The 13,597-nt window shown below is 50.8% G+C and overlaps 1 protein-coding gene across 1 annotated transcript in view; it reads left to right on the top strand.

The window, feature by feature from the left end:
• LOC104405264 (L-gulonolactone oxidase-like) overlaps positions 1–7,896 on the top strand; it is a 19,108-nt gene extending 11,212 nt beyond the window's left edge. The window contains exons 7-12 of the mRNA XM_010013921.1: positions 5,030–5,137; positions 5,521–5,597; positions 6,167–6,316; positions 6,751–6,915; positions 7,378–7,468; positions 7,768–7,896. Coding sequence (XP_010012223.1) covers positions 5,030–5,137; positions 5,521–5,597; positions 6,167–6,316; positions 6,751–6,915; positions 7,378–7,468; positions 7,768–7,896 — 720 coding nt within the window. The remainder of the gene's footprint in view (positions 1–5,029; positions 5,138–5,520; positions 5,598–6,166; positions 6,317–6,750; positions 6,916–7,377; positions 7,469–7,767) is intronic.
• The last annotated feature ends 5,701 nt before the right edge of the window (positions 7,897–13,597 follow it).

Raw genomic sequence — 13,597 nt, 5'->3', positions numbered from 1 at the left:
AGGAATTGGGCTGAGACAGGCTGATTTCCCTCGAAGGAGGCATGAAATACCCTTTTTTGTGGCAGTGCACCTCCTGGGCTTTATGATCTTGGGTCTCCGCATGGCACTGTGGCCAGTGGTGGGTATGATGTGGCTCCCTCAGCAAGCCTTTTGAAGGCCCAGTGGGCATTTCTACAGAGCAGTTGGAAGGAATTCTTTCTCCTGGGAACACATCAAAACTGACTTTCCCTGTCTGCCATTATAAAAGTTCCTTTTAACTGCTGGATGCATTTCCTTGGAGCCCTCCCACTCTGATGGTGCTGGGAAGTCAGACAGAGTGAGCTGGGACAGGATGGGACCTACTGTCCTGGGCTGAGCAACCATCCAGCTTGTCCCCTGTCTGTAACTAGATTGTCACCAGATTGTCACCAGAGGCTACAGTGTTGCACAGGCTAAATCCTACAGAGAAGGGGCCACCCTCAAGTTGAAAGATCTGGTAGACTTCTAAATGCTGTGGACTCAATTGTGTTCACTGGAAGGAGTTAGATTTCTGCATAGGGCGACTGAGGCATGAAGTCCATGAAGGAGAATAGTGGTAGTGGAAAGGAACCTCTCCATGAGCTTGAATCTGCTTCAATCACTGATTGTCTTTGTCCTCCTGTGAGGTCTGACATCCCCGCTGGTGCATCCTCGGCAGCATCCTCATCTGTTGTCTCATTTGGGTCTCACAGGTCCAGTTCCAGCCCTGGCTAACAACAGCACAAGCCTTCATAAAGTTGGGCTCATGAAAAATAAATAGTCCTTGGACAAAAGCAGCAAAATTTGTGGCAGGATTGATCAGAGCTGCAGCACTAGTAAAGCTCTGAGAAATGCTGTCCTTAATTTTTTAAGGACTGAATTATTCAGTGCCCTGTTGAGGTGGCTTTAACACCACCAGGAATGTGGATCCACTGCACTTTTGCAGTATCTTTTTTGTAAGCCCTGATCCAAATGAACCCAGCGATCCCTGTGCTGTGCTGTGGGACAGAGAAGTCCATGTGCGTTACTCAAACCCCATGTCTGCCTGCCTGCTCGCACCCCCCCAGGAGCAGTTGCACCAGCGCACTTCGGGGTCTTATTTTTCCTAGGGGGTGGGAAGGGAAGACATAGGAATAAGGGAAATCCACCAAGATATTTCTCCAGGGTGCCCTCCCAAGCCTGCGGTGAGTTCATTGCTAGTGTTCCCAGCTGGAGAGGTGATGAGCTCATGTTTAGTGGGCTCAGGGGTATTTTTCACCTGTGAATTGCCTGTTTGCCTCCTGAGCTGTGGCTTCTCTGGTGTCCTGCAGCAGGGAGTTCCCTGCTTTAACTGGATTTAAATATGTTTAAACACAGGAATCTGCTGGCTACTTACAGACTCCTCACCCACCCTGACAGACTGCTCAGACCTTCACTGCACTCTCTAGCACCTTTCCTGAGCCAAATTGCCATGCTAAATGCTGTTTTACACCTCCTAATCTGCCTTTTAGCTAGGAAATAAATCTCACATGCAGGATAACCCTGCTATCCTGAGCAGGGCAGGTAGCCCAGGCTGAGCTTTACCTTGCTCAGCATCATCTGCCCAGGCTATACCGCCTGCACAGTTCAGCCCATCTCTCGCCATCCCTCGGGGCTGCTACAAGGGTGAAACAAGAATGCACTCTATAAATATTAATGCCATTATCAATTCTCGGTCATCCCTGCTCCTCGCCTGCTTCCAGATCTCCAGCTTTCATGTTGAGTGGCCCAGCGAGGCGGAAGAGAATAATGGCAAGGGAGCAGGTTGTTTGAAATATTTAGGCTTGAGTTATCTAAGACATTGCAAATAATATATGTGTCAGAGGAGCGGGGCTCGGATTTGTGGTTATATAAGATCTGCATGCTTTCTTTTCTGGCCTCGTGATTATCTTTATCAGTGGGATAAACTTGGCTGCTCTAGCTGCTGACAATGACCAGGAACAAGGCACGGGACTGACGGGGTTCGTTGCACAGCTGAGGTCACCAGAGAGACCTGCAGAGACTCCATCCCTGGATGGTGGCAGGGATGGAGTCAGCCTTCCCTTGCCCCACATCTGCTGGGAGGCTGATGAGGGCAGGTCAGGCTCAGATATGATACTTCTCACCCTGATCTTTGCAGCTTTGGGGTTTCCTGAGCTGGAGGGGGTTTGTATTATATGTAATAAGGCAATGAGTTTCTAATTTCTGTGATCTGCTTCTGAGCCTGTGCACAATTTTAGCCCTCCCCCCACACTTGCACAGCTTAGCAACCTGGTGGGTGAAGAAGGGCTTCTTTTGATCTGAGCCTACCACTTCCTGACCCTAACCCTAACCCTTTGTGGGTGTCCCAGGCACCTGGGATGGATCCCTCAAGCCCAAGTTCCCCAAGACCACCCAGTGCTTAAATCCTCTCTCCGTCACTGGGCCTGACCTCATCACTCTTTGCCAGAAACGTTGGTTTTGGCCTCACTGCATGGAGATGACTCTTTCAACCAGGGCTCACTGTCCCCTGACATGGTAGAACCCTGCCAGGCACAGGAAGCTCACAGGCGAAATAGGGGGGAGCTGAGCATCCGTCTCCTCTCCCACAAAGTGACTCCACATGCTCCCTTGCTCCCATCCAGTGCTCCAACAGACCTACAGGACATGTGCTAGTGACTTGTGCTTCGTCCTCCTCAGCACTTTGGACATATCTGCCCCTTGGCCCATCCTTGTCTTTTCCCCAGGGACCCTCTAACACTCGTTGCAGCAGGCGCAGTGCCTGACCCTCAGCTCAGTGAGCTCTTAAGGGTGTTTGCAAGCAAGCAGCTTCTTTGACACAGCCTTTATGAAACAAAGGGATTTGTTTTGAGCTTCTCAGAGGGAAAAGAAGATGAGCAAAATCCCCTGGGTCTCGCATGCCCCAGGGTCATCTCCATTGTGAGCATCTGCCACATTACAGCGATTCCCACTGTCTGACCCCTGCCTCCAGCTCCGGCTCTCAGCCAGCAGACAACCTCCCAAAGGACTCCCGAAGCTGGTGTGCCCACTGCAATGCAATTACCCTACAAACTTGTGAGCTTGTTTCCCTCAGACCGATATCACAAGAATCAAAAGCACACATTGGAAAAGTCACCCCCGTGAGCAATTTGCTTCTCTGCTCAGTTGTTGTGGCTTGAAGGCAAACAGGCATTGGCAGGATCACCTTGGGAAAGCTGCATCCTTCTTTTCCCTGCTTGTTTTACTACTTGATGCATTTGTTCCTAAACCAAACCAACAAAAACGTGCAGGTGCAGCTTTCGCCTTACTTCTACTTGTGCATTCACTGTTTCCAGCAAAAGAATTACGCTGGCCAGAAAATTTACATGAGATCTAAGGAAGAAGCTCTTCCCTGTGAGGGTGCTGAGGCCCTGGCACAGGTCGTCCAGAGAAACTGTGGCTGCCCCATCCCTGGCAGTGTTCAAGGCCAGGCTGGATGGGGCTTGGAGCAACCTGCTCTAGTGGAAGGTGTCCCTGCCCATGGCAGGGGGTTGGAAGCAGATGAGTTTTAAGGTCCCTCCCAACCCAAACCAGGCTGGGATTCTGGGCTTCTGTGAAAATAGGCTGTTTTGAGAACATCCTAGAGAGATTTTGTGGCTCTTTGGGAGCTGCAGGTGTGAAGATGAAGACAACAACATTAGCATTAATGCTCACCAATTACATGAACACACTATTCATCTTCCCATCTTCCCTGCTTTAACAGGACCATGGCATTACAGCAGTGCAACTCCATGAAGACCCTCGCCTTATGGCAACGTCACAGCAAGTGCTCAGTGATAAAGCAGCCCATCCTGGTGATTAATACCTCATTAAGACAAATAATTCAAACAACCCAGCTAGAAAGGAGCAGCTTCACAGCTAAGATTGCCATGACCTTCCTGGGGTTATGTCCATGGGTCATTGCACCTTCTTCCTATGTCAAGGGAACTCCCCGTAGCAAAGCTGCTGGGGTTTTAAGCCTTTCCGCAAAGCTATGGGAGACCTCTGCAGGAGGAGCAGGGGTAGTTGGAGAGGCTGTTTGCAAGAGGGGTTGATGCTGGCCTGGCTGAAATAGCACCATGCAGGGGGTGAGCACAGGGTCCCTCTATTCGTGCACACACAGGCAGGGAGAAGGGACTAGGGCTGAAGGGTCTGCTCATTTCTGTGGGTGCTGCTGTTTCAGGCAGTGGGGTTTCCTCCAAGCAGCCCTGGAATAGGACCCTGGTGGCCCTGGGAACAGGCTGAGTATGTTCTGGGGCTACAGACACCCCCTTGAGCTCCATCACCTCCATTGTCCTGCCTGTCCCTGCCTGCTCTGGCTCCCCATGTCCTTGGCTGCTGTCAGGCAGCTCATCTGAGGGACCTGCTCTGCCCTTCCTAAAGCTTGTTTTTGTGTCTTTATGAATAATTTGTCGATTCTACATTTGAAGACATCTCTGGGACAGGGTCATGTAACACATCCCGGCTTCATCCCCCATTGCATCCCAGGTCTATCCTCTGTGCATCCTGGCTCCATTCCCTTTTTGCCTATGGGCTCCAGTGCTGCAGAGGGCTGTGCTGCCAGGCTGTGAAAACTGAGGAGGGCACCCCTGACACTGGAGCAAGAGGTGTATTTTGGTGGCCCCCAGCTTAGAGCCAGCTGCTCCATGGCTGATGGCTGCAGGGGGTTCCCCCAGCTGTGTCTGTGCTTCCTCAGGTCTGGGAATGCCTGATGGAGCAATCTGGGGGCTGCAGAGATGTGATTGTGGGAGGATGCAGGGTCTGAGCTCAGATGCAGCCCCAGCAGCATCTTCAGGATGGGGAGCTCTGATATGGCTTGAGGTAGAGTAGATAACGGGCGTGCCCTGTTCCCTTCCCCAAATGCTGGGGTCTCTGTTAGCCCCTTAATGCATGTCTGGCCTGTACTGAGTCCCCTTCAACCCAGAGAGACTCTGTAGACCTGCCCCGGCATCCCTGGGAGTCCTCTGAAGTGCCTCCAGATTCCTTCTCCTGGGGGCAGGACAGTCACCAACAAGCCCCATTTCTCTGGTTGTTGCAGGTCCTTGATCACCTTGAGGACCACCTGAAGAGATCCCAATACTTCCGATTCCTGTGGTTCCCTCATAGTGAGAATGTCAGCGTCATCTACCAGGACCCCACCAACAAGGCAGGTCCCACTGGGCTCCATGCAAGAAGGGAGAAGGGCCCTTGCACAGAGCTGGGATGGGCGTGCTGGGGTGGCTGATGAGAGAAACAGTATACTGGGGCTCAGATGGACTCTGCTCATGCTCCAGAGTAGGAAGGGTCCGAAGACAGATACAGCTGGGGCTGTCCAAGCTCTGAGCATCCTCATGACAAAGCCTGGTCTCTTTCTGAGGCTGGATGTGTCTCTGATTCATCACAGGAGATTTGGGCAGTCCTTCTCCAAACCCCCACTCCCAGCTTGGTCCTGGTCCAGGCATGTGCTCCCACCTTCATGTCTGCTGGCAAGAAAACTACAAACCCTGCTAATCCCTAACAACCATCATCTTCCTCTGCTTGGCTTTGCAGCCCCCCTCTTCCTCCGCCAGCTGGTTGTGGGATTATGCTGTTGGGTATTATTTGCTGGAGTTCTTGCTCTGGATCAGGTAGGAGCATGCTCTAGGCAGTGGTTGGGGCTTGGGCTGACCTCATCCACATCTCTCCTCTGCATGTATACATTAAAACCTGTACTGCTTTGCTGGGAGTCCCAGGGAAGTTGGCAAGGGAGAACTGTGACCTGGAGCACCCTATCCCTGGGGAAGGAGGAGATGCTTGTTCTCCTCCAGCAAGCTCTTGTGCATGAGGAGCGGGTTTGGGCTGGGATTGATGTCTGGGGCTGCACTGCCCTCTCGCGTGCAGAGAGATGGAGCATGCAGGACTGATGGCGCCAGACACTTATCAGTGGTGCCCAGTGACAGAACAATGAGCAATGGTCATTAACTAAAACACAAGAGTTTCACCTCGACATGAAGAAGAACTTTTTCACATTGAGGGTCCAGAGCACTGAACAGGTTGCTCAGGAGGGTCTTCCTCTCTGGAGTAACCTGTTCTAGGTGGCTCTGCCTTGGCAGAGGGGTTGGATTAGATGATCTCCAAAGGTCCCTTTCAACCCTGATGATCCTGTAATTCTGTGATCTCTGGGGTCAGATCTCACCTCTGTCTCTCTCCCTTGCAGCACCTTTGTGCCCAGCTTGGTGTGCTGGATCAATCGCTTCTTCTTCTGGCTCCTCTTCAGTTCCCGGGTGGAGAATATTGCAATCAGCTACAAGATCTTCAACTATGAATGTCGCTTCAAGCAGCATGTTCAAGACTGGGCCATCCCCATGTAAATGACTCTGCAAACCCTTCCTGTCCATCTGCAGCCTGACTCAGTGCCTGAATCATGTACCATTCCCTGCCTGTGCTCTACCTCAGCTCAGGTTGCCTGGGGCAGGAGCAAAGCCATGGAGAAAGAGACATGGCTAGGAGGCACCATTCCTACCTGCATGCTTAGCATGGGGACCCTTCTGCATCTCTGTCCTGGGGTACAAAATCCATAAACCACCATGTCTTGGGGCTTTGAGCCCAAAGCAAGGGGAGGGTTGTGCTGGGACATGCCATGGTTTGTCCAGAGCTGGCCTCATTCACGTCAGTTCCCTGTATCTTCCCTGAATTAGCATGGAGCCAGGGATGGAGCTGTGAGGATGGGGGTTCAAACCCAAAGACAGTTTGCTGTGCCCGTGGTGGTATTAACTGGGGCTGGGGTCTTCTCCTGGGCAGTGAGAAGACAAAGGAGGCTCTGCTGGAGCTGAAGGCTGCCTTGGAGAACAACCCCAAGATGGTGGCTCACTACCCCGTGGAGGTGCGCTTCGTCCGGGGGGACAACATCTGGCTGAGTCCCTGCTTCCAGCGAGACAGCTGCTACATGAACATCATCATGTACAGGTGAGCCATGTTCCCTTTCCAACCCCCTTATCTTCCTCCCTGGGTCAGAGTGCTGGTATACTGTGCCTGGAGTCCCAGCAGCAGCAAATACACAGCTCAAACACACCAACCTGTGTGACAGAACAACTGTGACAGAACAAGTCTCCTGCAGCTCTTGGCTGACACTGGAGAGCTGGATTGAATGAGCTCTTGCACTTTTGCCCATTCACCCCACTCAGTTTGCAGGCACCAAGCCAGAGGGGATGGTGTGGCCTTGGAGCACCCTTAAGTCACCCACCCCTGTTTCTTGAGCATCTTGTCCTAGGTGAGGTTCCACCAGCCAAGTGCTGGTGACATGCTGGTTCCCAGAGGGTTTCCATCAGTCGGTGGTGGAGTTGTCCTTCTCCCCAGATGGGGGTTATCTGGGTGAAGCAAGTTCCCCTACATCTCTGCTAATGCCTTCCCTACCTGATCCCACTCCAGGCCCTATGGGAAGAATGTCCCCCGCCTCAACTACTGGCTGACCTATGAGGGCATCATGAAGAAGCATGGTGGGAGACCACACTGGGCAAAGGTACTGATGGCCATGCTCCTCTGGGAGGAGAGGGTCCATGGAGGGGCATCCCTTCCCCTTTTCCATCACATCTCCTCACGGAGAGGGGGGTTTGCAGTCAAGTAGGGCTCAGAGAAGGTCTCCAGCATCAGGCTGCTCCCAAGGGGAGGTGGGTGCCTTGAGGAGGTGTTGCTATCCATCCTGGACATGTGGATAAGGGGATGGAGGTCCCACCACTTCTGCAGGGGCTTCTCACAGCAGGTGGTGGGGTGGTGCAGGGCCAGTGATGGGCAGCCCCCAAGGCACTTTCTCTCCTGCAGGCCCACAGCTGCACCCGGAAGGACTTTGAGAAGATGTACCCAGCCTTCCCCAAATTCTGCTCCATCCGAGAGAAGCTGGATCCCACAGGGATCTTCATGAATGCCTACCTGGAAAAGGTGTTTTACTGATGGGAGGCAATGCAGGGGTTGGAGGAAAAACCAGCCATCACCCCCAGTTCTTGGGACACACCAAAGCTCACGTTCCTCCATGGTCCCAATGTCCCCATCTCTGCCCTTATCTGCCATGACAGCAGGCAGCAAGGGCTGGGGTGTGCACTGATCATGATGCTAACATGGTTCTGAGGTGCCTGGAAGTCTTCTGGAAACCAGCAGCTTGCGGGAGGGACCATGTCCCTGTCCCCCTAAGACCTGTACAGCCCCACGTGCCTCCTGTCCAAAACAACATCTCAATAAAGACCTTTCTTTGAACAGATGTTATCTGAGCCTGGGCATATGACCCATGGAGGTGCCCAGCTTTTGGGACAGGGGAAAGGGTTTGGTGTCCCTGTGCAGCCCCACTGCAGGGGTCAAGGCTGGATGTGGAGACCAGATCCCATTGCAGAGCCTGGGGCTGGAGCCGTCCAAGTCCTTGAACTCAGGCCATCTCTCCTCACAGAGGCATGCAGGCAGGTTTTGGGAGGAAGAGGCAGCCTGACAGGTCCACCCCAGCCTGTCTGGTGGTGGTATATGGGAAGCCATGCATGAGCAATGGGTTGTGTCCTCTCTCAGGTGGGGCTGCAGGTGAACTATGCTGCCAAAACCTGCAGGAGATGTTCCTCAGGATCCAGCAGGCTGATACCCATGTTTCTGTTCCTCCTCCCCTAAAAATGTCCCTGCTAGACTGATCCAATGCCTTGCTTGTATCACCAAGGGATGGGGAAGGGGACATGGGTTTCTCAGGAGGAGAGGGGCAGAATTCATAGAATCCTAGAATCCCGGGTTGGATGGGATCTCAAGGATCATCTGGTCCAACCTTTCCAGGACAAGCATGACCTAAACTAGATGGCCCAGCACCCAACCAGCCAAATCTTAACAGTACCCAATGTTGGGGATTCACCACTTCCCTGGGGAGATCATTCCAATGGCTGATTGTTCTCATTGTGAAAAATTGTCCTCATGTCCAGTCGGAATCTCCACAGGAGTAACTTGCGCCCATCACCCCTTGTCTTTTCCATGGGACTCCTTGTAAAAAGGGAATTTCCATCTTCTTTGTAGCCACCCTTTAAATACTGGAACGTGGGGATAAGGTCCCCCCGAGCCTTCTCATCTCCAGGCTGAACAAGCCCAGCTGTCTCAGCCTTTTCTCACAAGGCTGCCCAGTCCTTGGATCATCTTTGTGGCCCTTTTCTGGACCTTCTGTAGCCCGGCCACATCTCTTTTGTACAGTGAGGACCTGTAAAGCTGCCTGCTTTACTTTAATTTACTAATTCTTCTAAACTACGGATTTTTTTAATAGAATGAATTCGTTGTTATTTTTCTATTTTTGAAGGACATCCTTCAAAAGGTCTCCTTTAGCATCCTGAAGTAGTAAGCTCATGAATGCGTTACTGCTTTCCTTTCCCATCAGTAGGTGGCATACTCGGAAAATGAAAAAGTTAAAAACCCGGAATCCAGGAATCGCTCATGTTTGCTTTAGGAAGGCACCTTAATGACTTGGTTAGTTAATTCTGAAAATGAACTGCTGGGCCAGTTAGCCAAGCCTAAGCAACAGAGAGTCCTGAAGATGGGTCACCTCCAACACAGCATTGTAAAAAGCACTGCATTTTCCCTTCCCAAACCACACTACTGGCTAATTGCCCATGGGCATCTTGTGCCTGGGGCTCACTATGACAGTTGCCACTTTATCAATATCAATATCAATAGATGTTGCCGGGCAAAGTGGAGTACAAGCCTACAAGAGGATGCAAACCACCCTTAGCAAGGCTATAAACACAGAGTTGAAAAGAGGAATGTTTGAAAAAGCTCAGGCAAGCATGAGAAGGCACTTCCAGGACCTAAAGGTTAAGTTCCCATTCCTTGGGACCTCTCTACAGCCACAGGCAGGGATAGACAACAATGTCCCAAAAAACGGATGTGGTGAACACATCCTTACAAGATACTGGCATCAGGATGCTCTCACTTACACTGAGAGCATCTTCAGCATAGAGAGATGCTTGGAATGTTGTGGGGATGGTCTCAGACGATTCAGTTTTATTATTCATGCTCATGGCTTGCTTTCTTTACTCTGTGGGTTCATAGGCAATTGCCTCTGGTGATTTTTCCCTCCCTATAAAAACATTTCTGAGGTATTTTGTATGCATTTTATGATACTGCCTAAGTAAGAATCCTGTGCAGATGAAGTTGTAAAGCCACTATCCATCATACTGGTGAAGTCATAGCAGTCCAGTGAAGTTCCCACTGACTGGAAAAGGGGAAATATAACCACCATTTTTCAAAAGGATATAAAAGAAGACTTGGGGAACTACAGCCTGGTCAGTGTCACCTTGGTGCCTGGCAAGATCATGGAGCAAATCTTCCTGGAAACTATGCTAAGGCACATGGACAACAGGGGATAATTGGTAACAGCCAACATGGCTTCACTAATGGCAAATTGTGCCTGACAGATTTTGTGGTCTTCTTTGATGGGGTGACAGCTTTGGTGGGTAAGGGAAGAGAGACTGAGATCACCTACCTGCACCTGTGCGAAGCATTTCACATCCTTGTCTCTAAACTGGAGATGCATGGATTCGGGGATGGACCGTCTCCTGGCTGGTTCACATCAAGGAGAAAGACTTCTACTGGCTTTTCATTCCCAAATCTTGCACATATTTACCATTCCCTAGACTTTTATAGGGTATAAATCTTGTCCCCTGCCCTGGGGCATATATTATTATAGGGTATAAATCATGACCCAGCACCCTGGAGCAGCTGCACTGGAGGTTTCCTCAGCTAATGAAGCTGTCCCATGCCAGAACCAGCCACTGAAGGGGTGAGCTGGTCCTGGCATTAATCCAGTGCCTGATGTCACATGGGTGACATCAGTGGGAAAATGTCAGTGGGAAAAAGTATTAATTAACTTCTTTTCCCCCCGCAATCAGTTCCTGAAATGAGAGACATCTTTGAGGTCTTATCACCGCTCCTCTGAGCACAGCCTGCTTGTGGAAACCAGGGGCAGCCTGGGGCTGATGAGGACTTTGGGACAGGGGGATTAAAACTGCACAGGTCAAGGAGAGAGGGCCATCATACACTTTGCTTCTGCAAGCACGGGAGGGGACCTTCATCAAGCTTCTGCTGCCCTCCACCCTGTCCTCCACACCAGCTAATGCCAAATTATTCTGCTTCATTCACCATTTCACTGTTTCTGGAAGATAAAGCTTTCCAATTTTAGCTACATGCCAGAACCTGGGAAGTCATGGCATCTTTTAAACTGCATTTCCTAGCAGAGGAATTGGCTTTTTAGAGTTTCTCCACTTTGCCTTGGGACAAAGCATGCAATCGCTGCAGGAGTGAGGATGGGATGTCCGCATGAAGGTTTATTCACCCAAATATACCGCTGAATTTAGGGACCTGCCCTTGTGGCAGCACGTCCATCACACCAGCCGTGCTCTACTCTTTCCTTAAATGTCCAGCAAAAACCACAGCCAGGAGGAACTTGCCTGGCTCAGGGAACTTTGGGGCTGATCCAAATTTTGCTACAGTCTTCCCACCTTGGGTAAAGGCTGCCCTCAGGGATTTTGGAGACCTGAAGCCAGGTCTGTGCCAAGTCTGATTAGACAAAGCTGGCTAGGAAAAAAGTTTCAAAGTGGAGGGATTTGACACCCATGCCTTTTGGGTATGAAGAGCTGTGCTGGCCATGCCCAGCTCCTGGGATGCCCCTTGCAGCTCTAGTAAGAATGGGCAGCAGTTTAGGCAGCTGCCTGCCCTGAAGAAGACATCTATCTCTGGGGATCATAAAGGTAATGAGCTCAAATGTCCAAACCTGTGTGATTTGACTTTCATCCCTATACACATTTAATTCAGGCTTTGGAGATTGATTTCCCCCAACATCAGTGATGAGAGCTTAGATTGTTTACTATGAGGCTTTGTCACTCTATTCACACATGATGAGGCTGTGATAATGTCCTGTCATCATGAAAAGGTGCAGAAGGTGAAAATACAGCTGAATTGCACCAAAAGTGACTGAAAATACTGAGCTGGAACAAGAGGCTCTTAAAAACTGTGTGTAAGAGAAGCTTTGAGTGCATGTCAGAACTAGGACAGACGAATGAGATGCCTAAAACACGGCAAGATTTGGATAGGGATCATAGCCCTGCCTGTACCAGACAGAAGTTAGGCAAGAAGGCTACAACAGCATGTAGCCATGGCCATTTCTATGCAGAATCCAATCCCCAGATTCTGATATTGGTGCTGACAGCACCTGAGCATCCCATACTGATCCCCCACCTGCAGCTACTCACTGTGATTGCTCCTTGAGAAAAGAGACCCTTGGCCTTGGGTATCTTCCCCACCTGCATTGAGTAGAAATAATGGGAATCTTTCAAATAATACAAATCTAACTCCAAGGCTTTGTTTGAGGCTTGTTTCTAGAAAGAAAAATAAAACTGGGAATTGCGTACTTGGATTGCTCCAGAGGGATGCATAAAGTAGATTTGGCTATCTGACAGCTTCCAGTGGTAAGGAAAATTAGCTGTCCTTCTTGGCATCCCATGGAAATATCAGAGGAGGGATTATAGCTTGCAAAAAAGTAGAGGGAAGTCCAACAGGGTCTACTGGGAGAAAGGCCAGGAGTGAGTGGAGAGCTCTGTGCCATCTCCTGCAGAGCTCCCGGGAGCTTCACCCACTTGGGAATGGAGTTTGGAGCAAGGAAATGAGGAAAGGGTAAGGATGTTAGAAAACAGAGCCCATGTTGCAGAAATAGCTCTTCTGGGAGGTGTTGGTAATGAAATTACTAAATCTAGCAAGGAGAAACTCCCCCAGTATTTGTATCTGCTACAGTGGTCTGAACTCAGACAGGGTATAATGAATAAATTGCTTAGACTTATGGTGGTGAGGCCCTGGCACAGGGTGCCCAGAGAAGCTGTGGCTGCCCCATCTCTGGCAGTGTTCAAGGCCAGGTTGGAGAGGGCTTGGAGCAACCTGGTCTAGTGGAAGGTGTCCCTGCCTGTGGCAGGGGGTTGGAACTGGATGAAGCTTAAGGTCCCTTCCAACACATACCAGTCTGTGATTCCATGATTTCTCCTTCTCCAAGTGTGCCTCTACCTCATCTGCATCAGGCTCTCTGGCATCTTTGCGCATTGAGCCCTGCTGAGCTCTGGTGGGCAATGGTAGAATTCGGTCTGCCTGGGACAACCCAATGAAAGAACAGAGAAATCATGAGTTTTTGCCTTTCTGCTCCAGACAGACACTCGTGCAGGATCAGTCCCTCCAGCAGGACAGGCTGGAAAAGTACATGAAAGTCAATTCTCCAGGCTGAACAAGCCCAACTCTCTCAGCCTGACTCCACAGCAGAGGCGTTCCAGCCCTCGGAGCATCTCTGTGGCCTCCTCAGGACTTGCTCCAACAGTTCCACATCCTTCTTATGCTGGGGGCCCCAGAGGTGGATGTAGGACTGCAGGATGGGGGTCTCACCAGAGTGAAGCAGAGGGAGAGAATCCCCTTCCTCAACTTGCTGGTCACACTGCTGGTGACGCAGCCCAGGATGCAATTGATTTGCACCTAAAATAGGTGATCAGAGTCATGCCCAGGTTGCTCCATGCTTACATGCTGGCAGGACTGGCTAGGTCTTGGGACGGTCATGCTATGGGCCAGAGCCTGATGTCCTCCAGCCCAGTAGCAAGGTCTTTCGGGCCTG

This window comes from Nestor notabilis, unplaced genomic scaffold (genome assembly GCF_000696875.1).
Source record: "Nestor notabilis isolate BGI_N333 unplaced genomic scaffold, ASM69687v1 scaffold15854, whole genome shotgun sequence".
In the NCBI taxonomy this organism is placed as follows: Eukaryota; Metazoa; Chordata; class Aves; order Psittaciformes; family Psittacidae; genus Nestor; species Nestor notabilis.
This window is presented reverse-complemented; position numbering and strand designations above follow the sequence as displayed.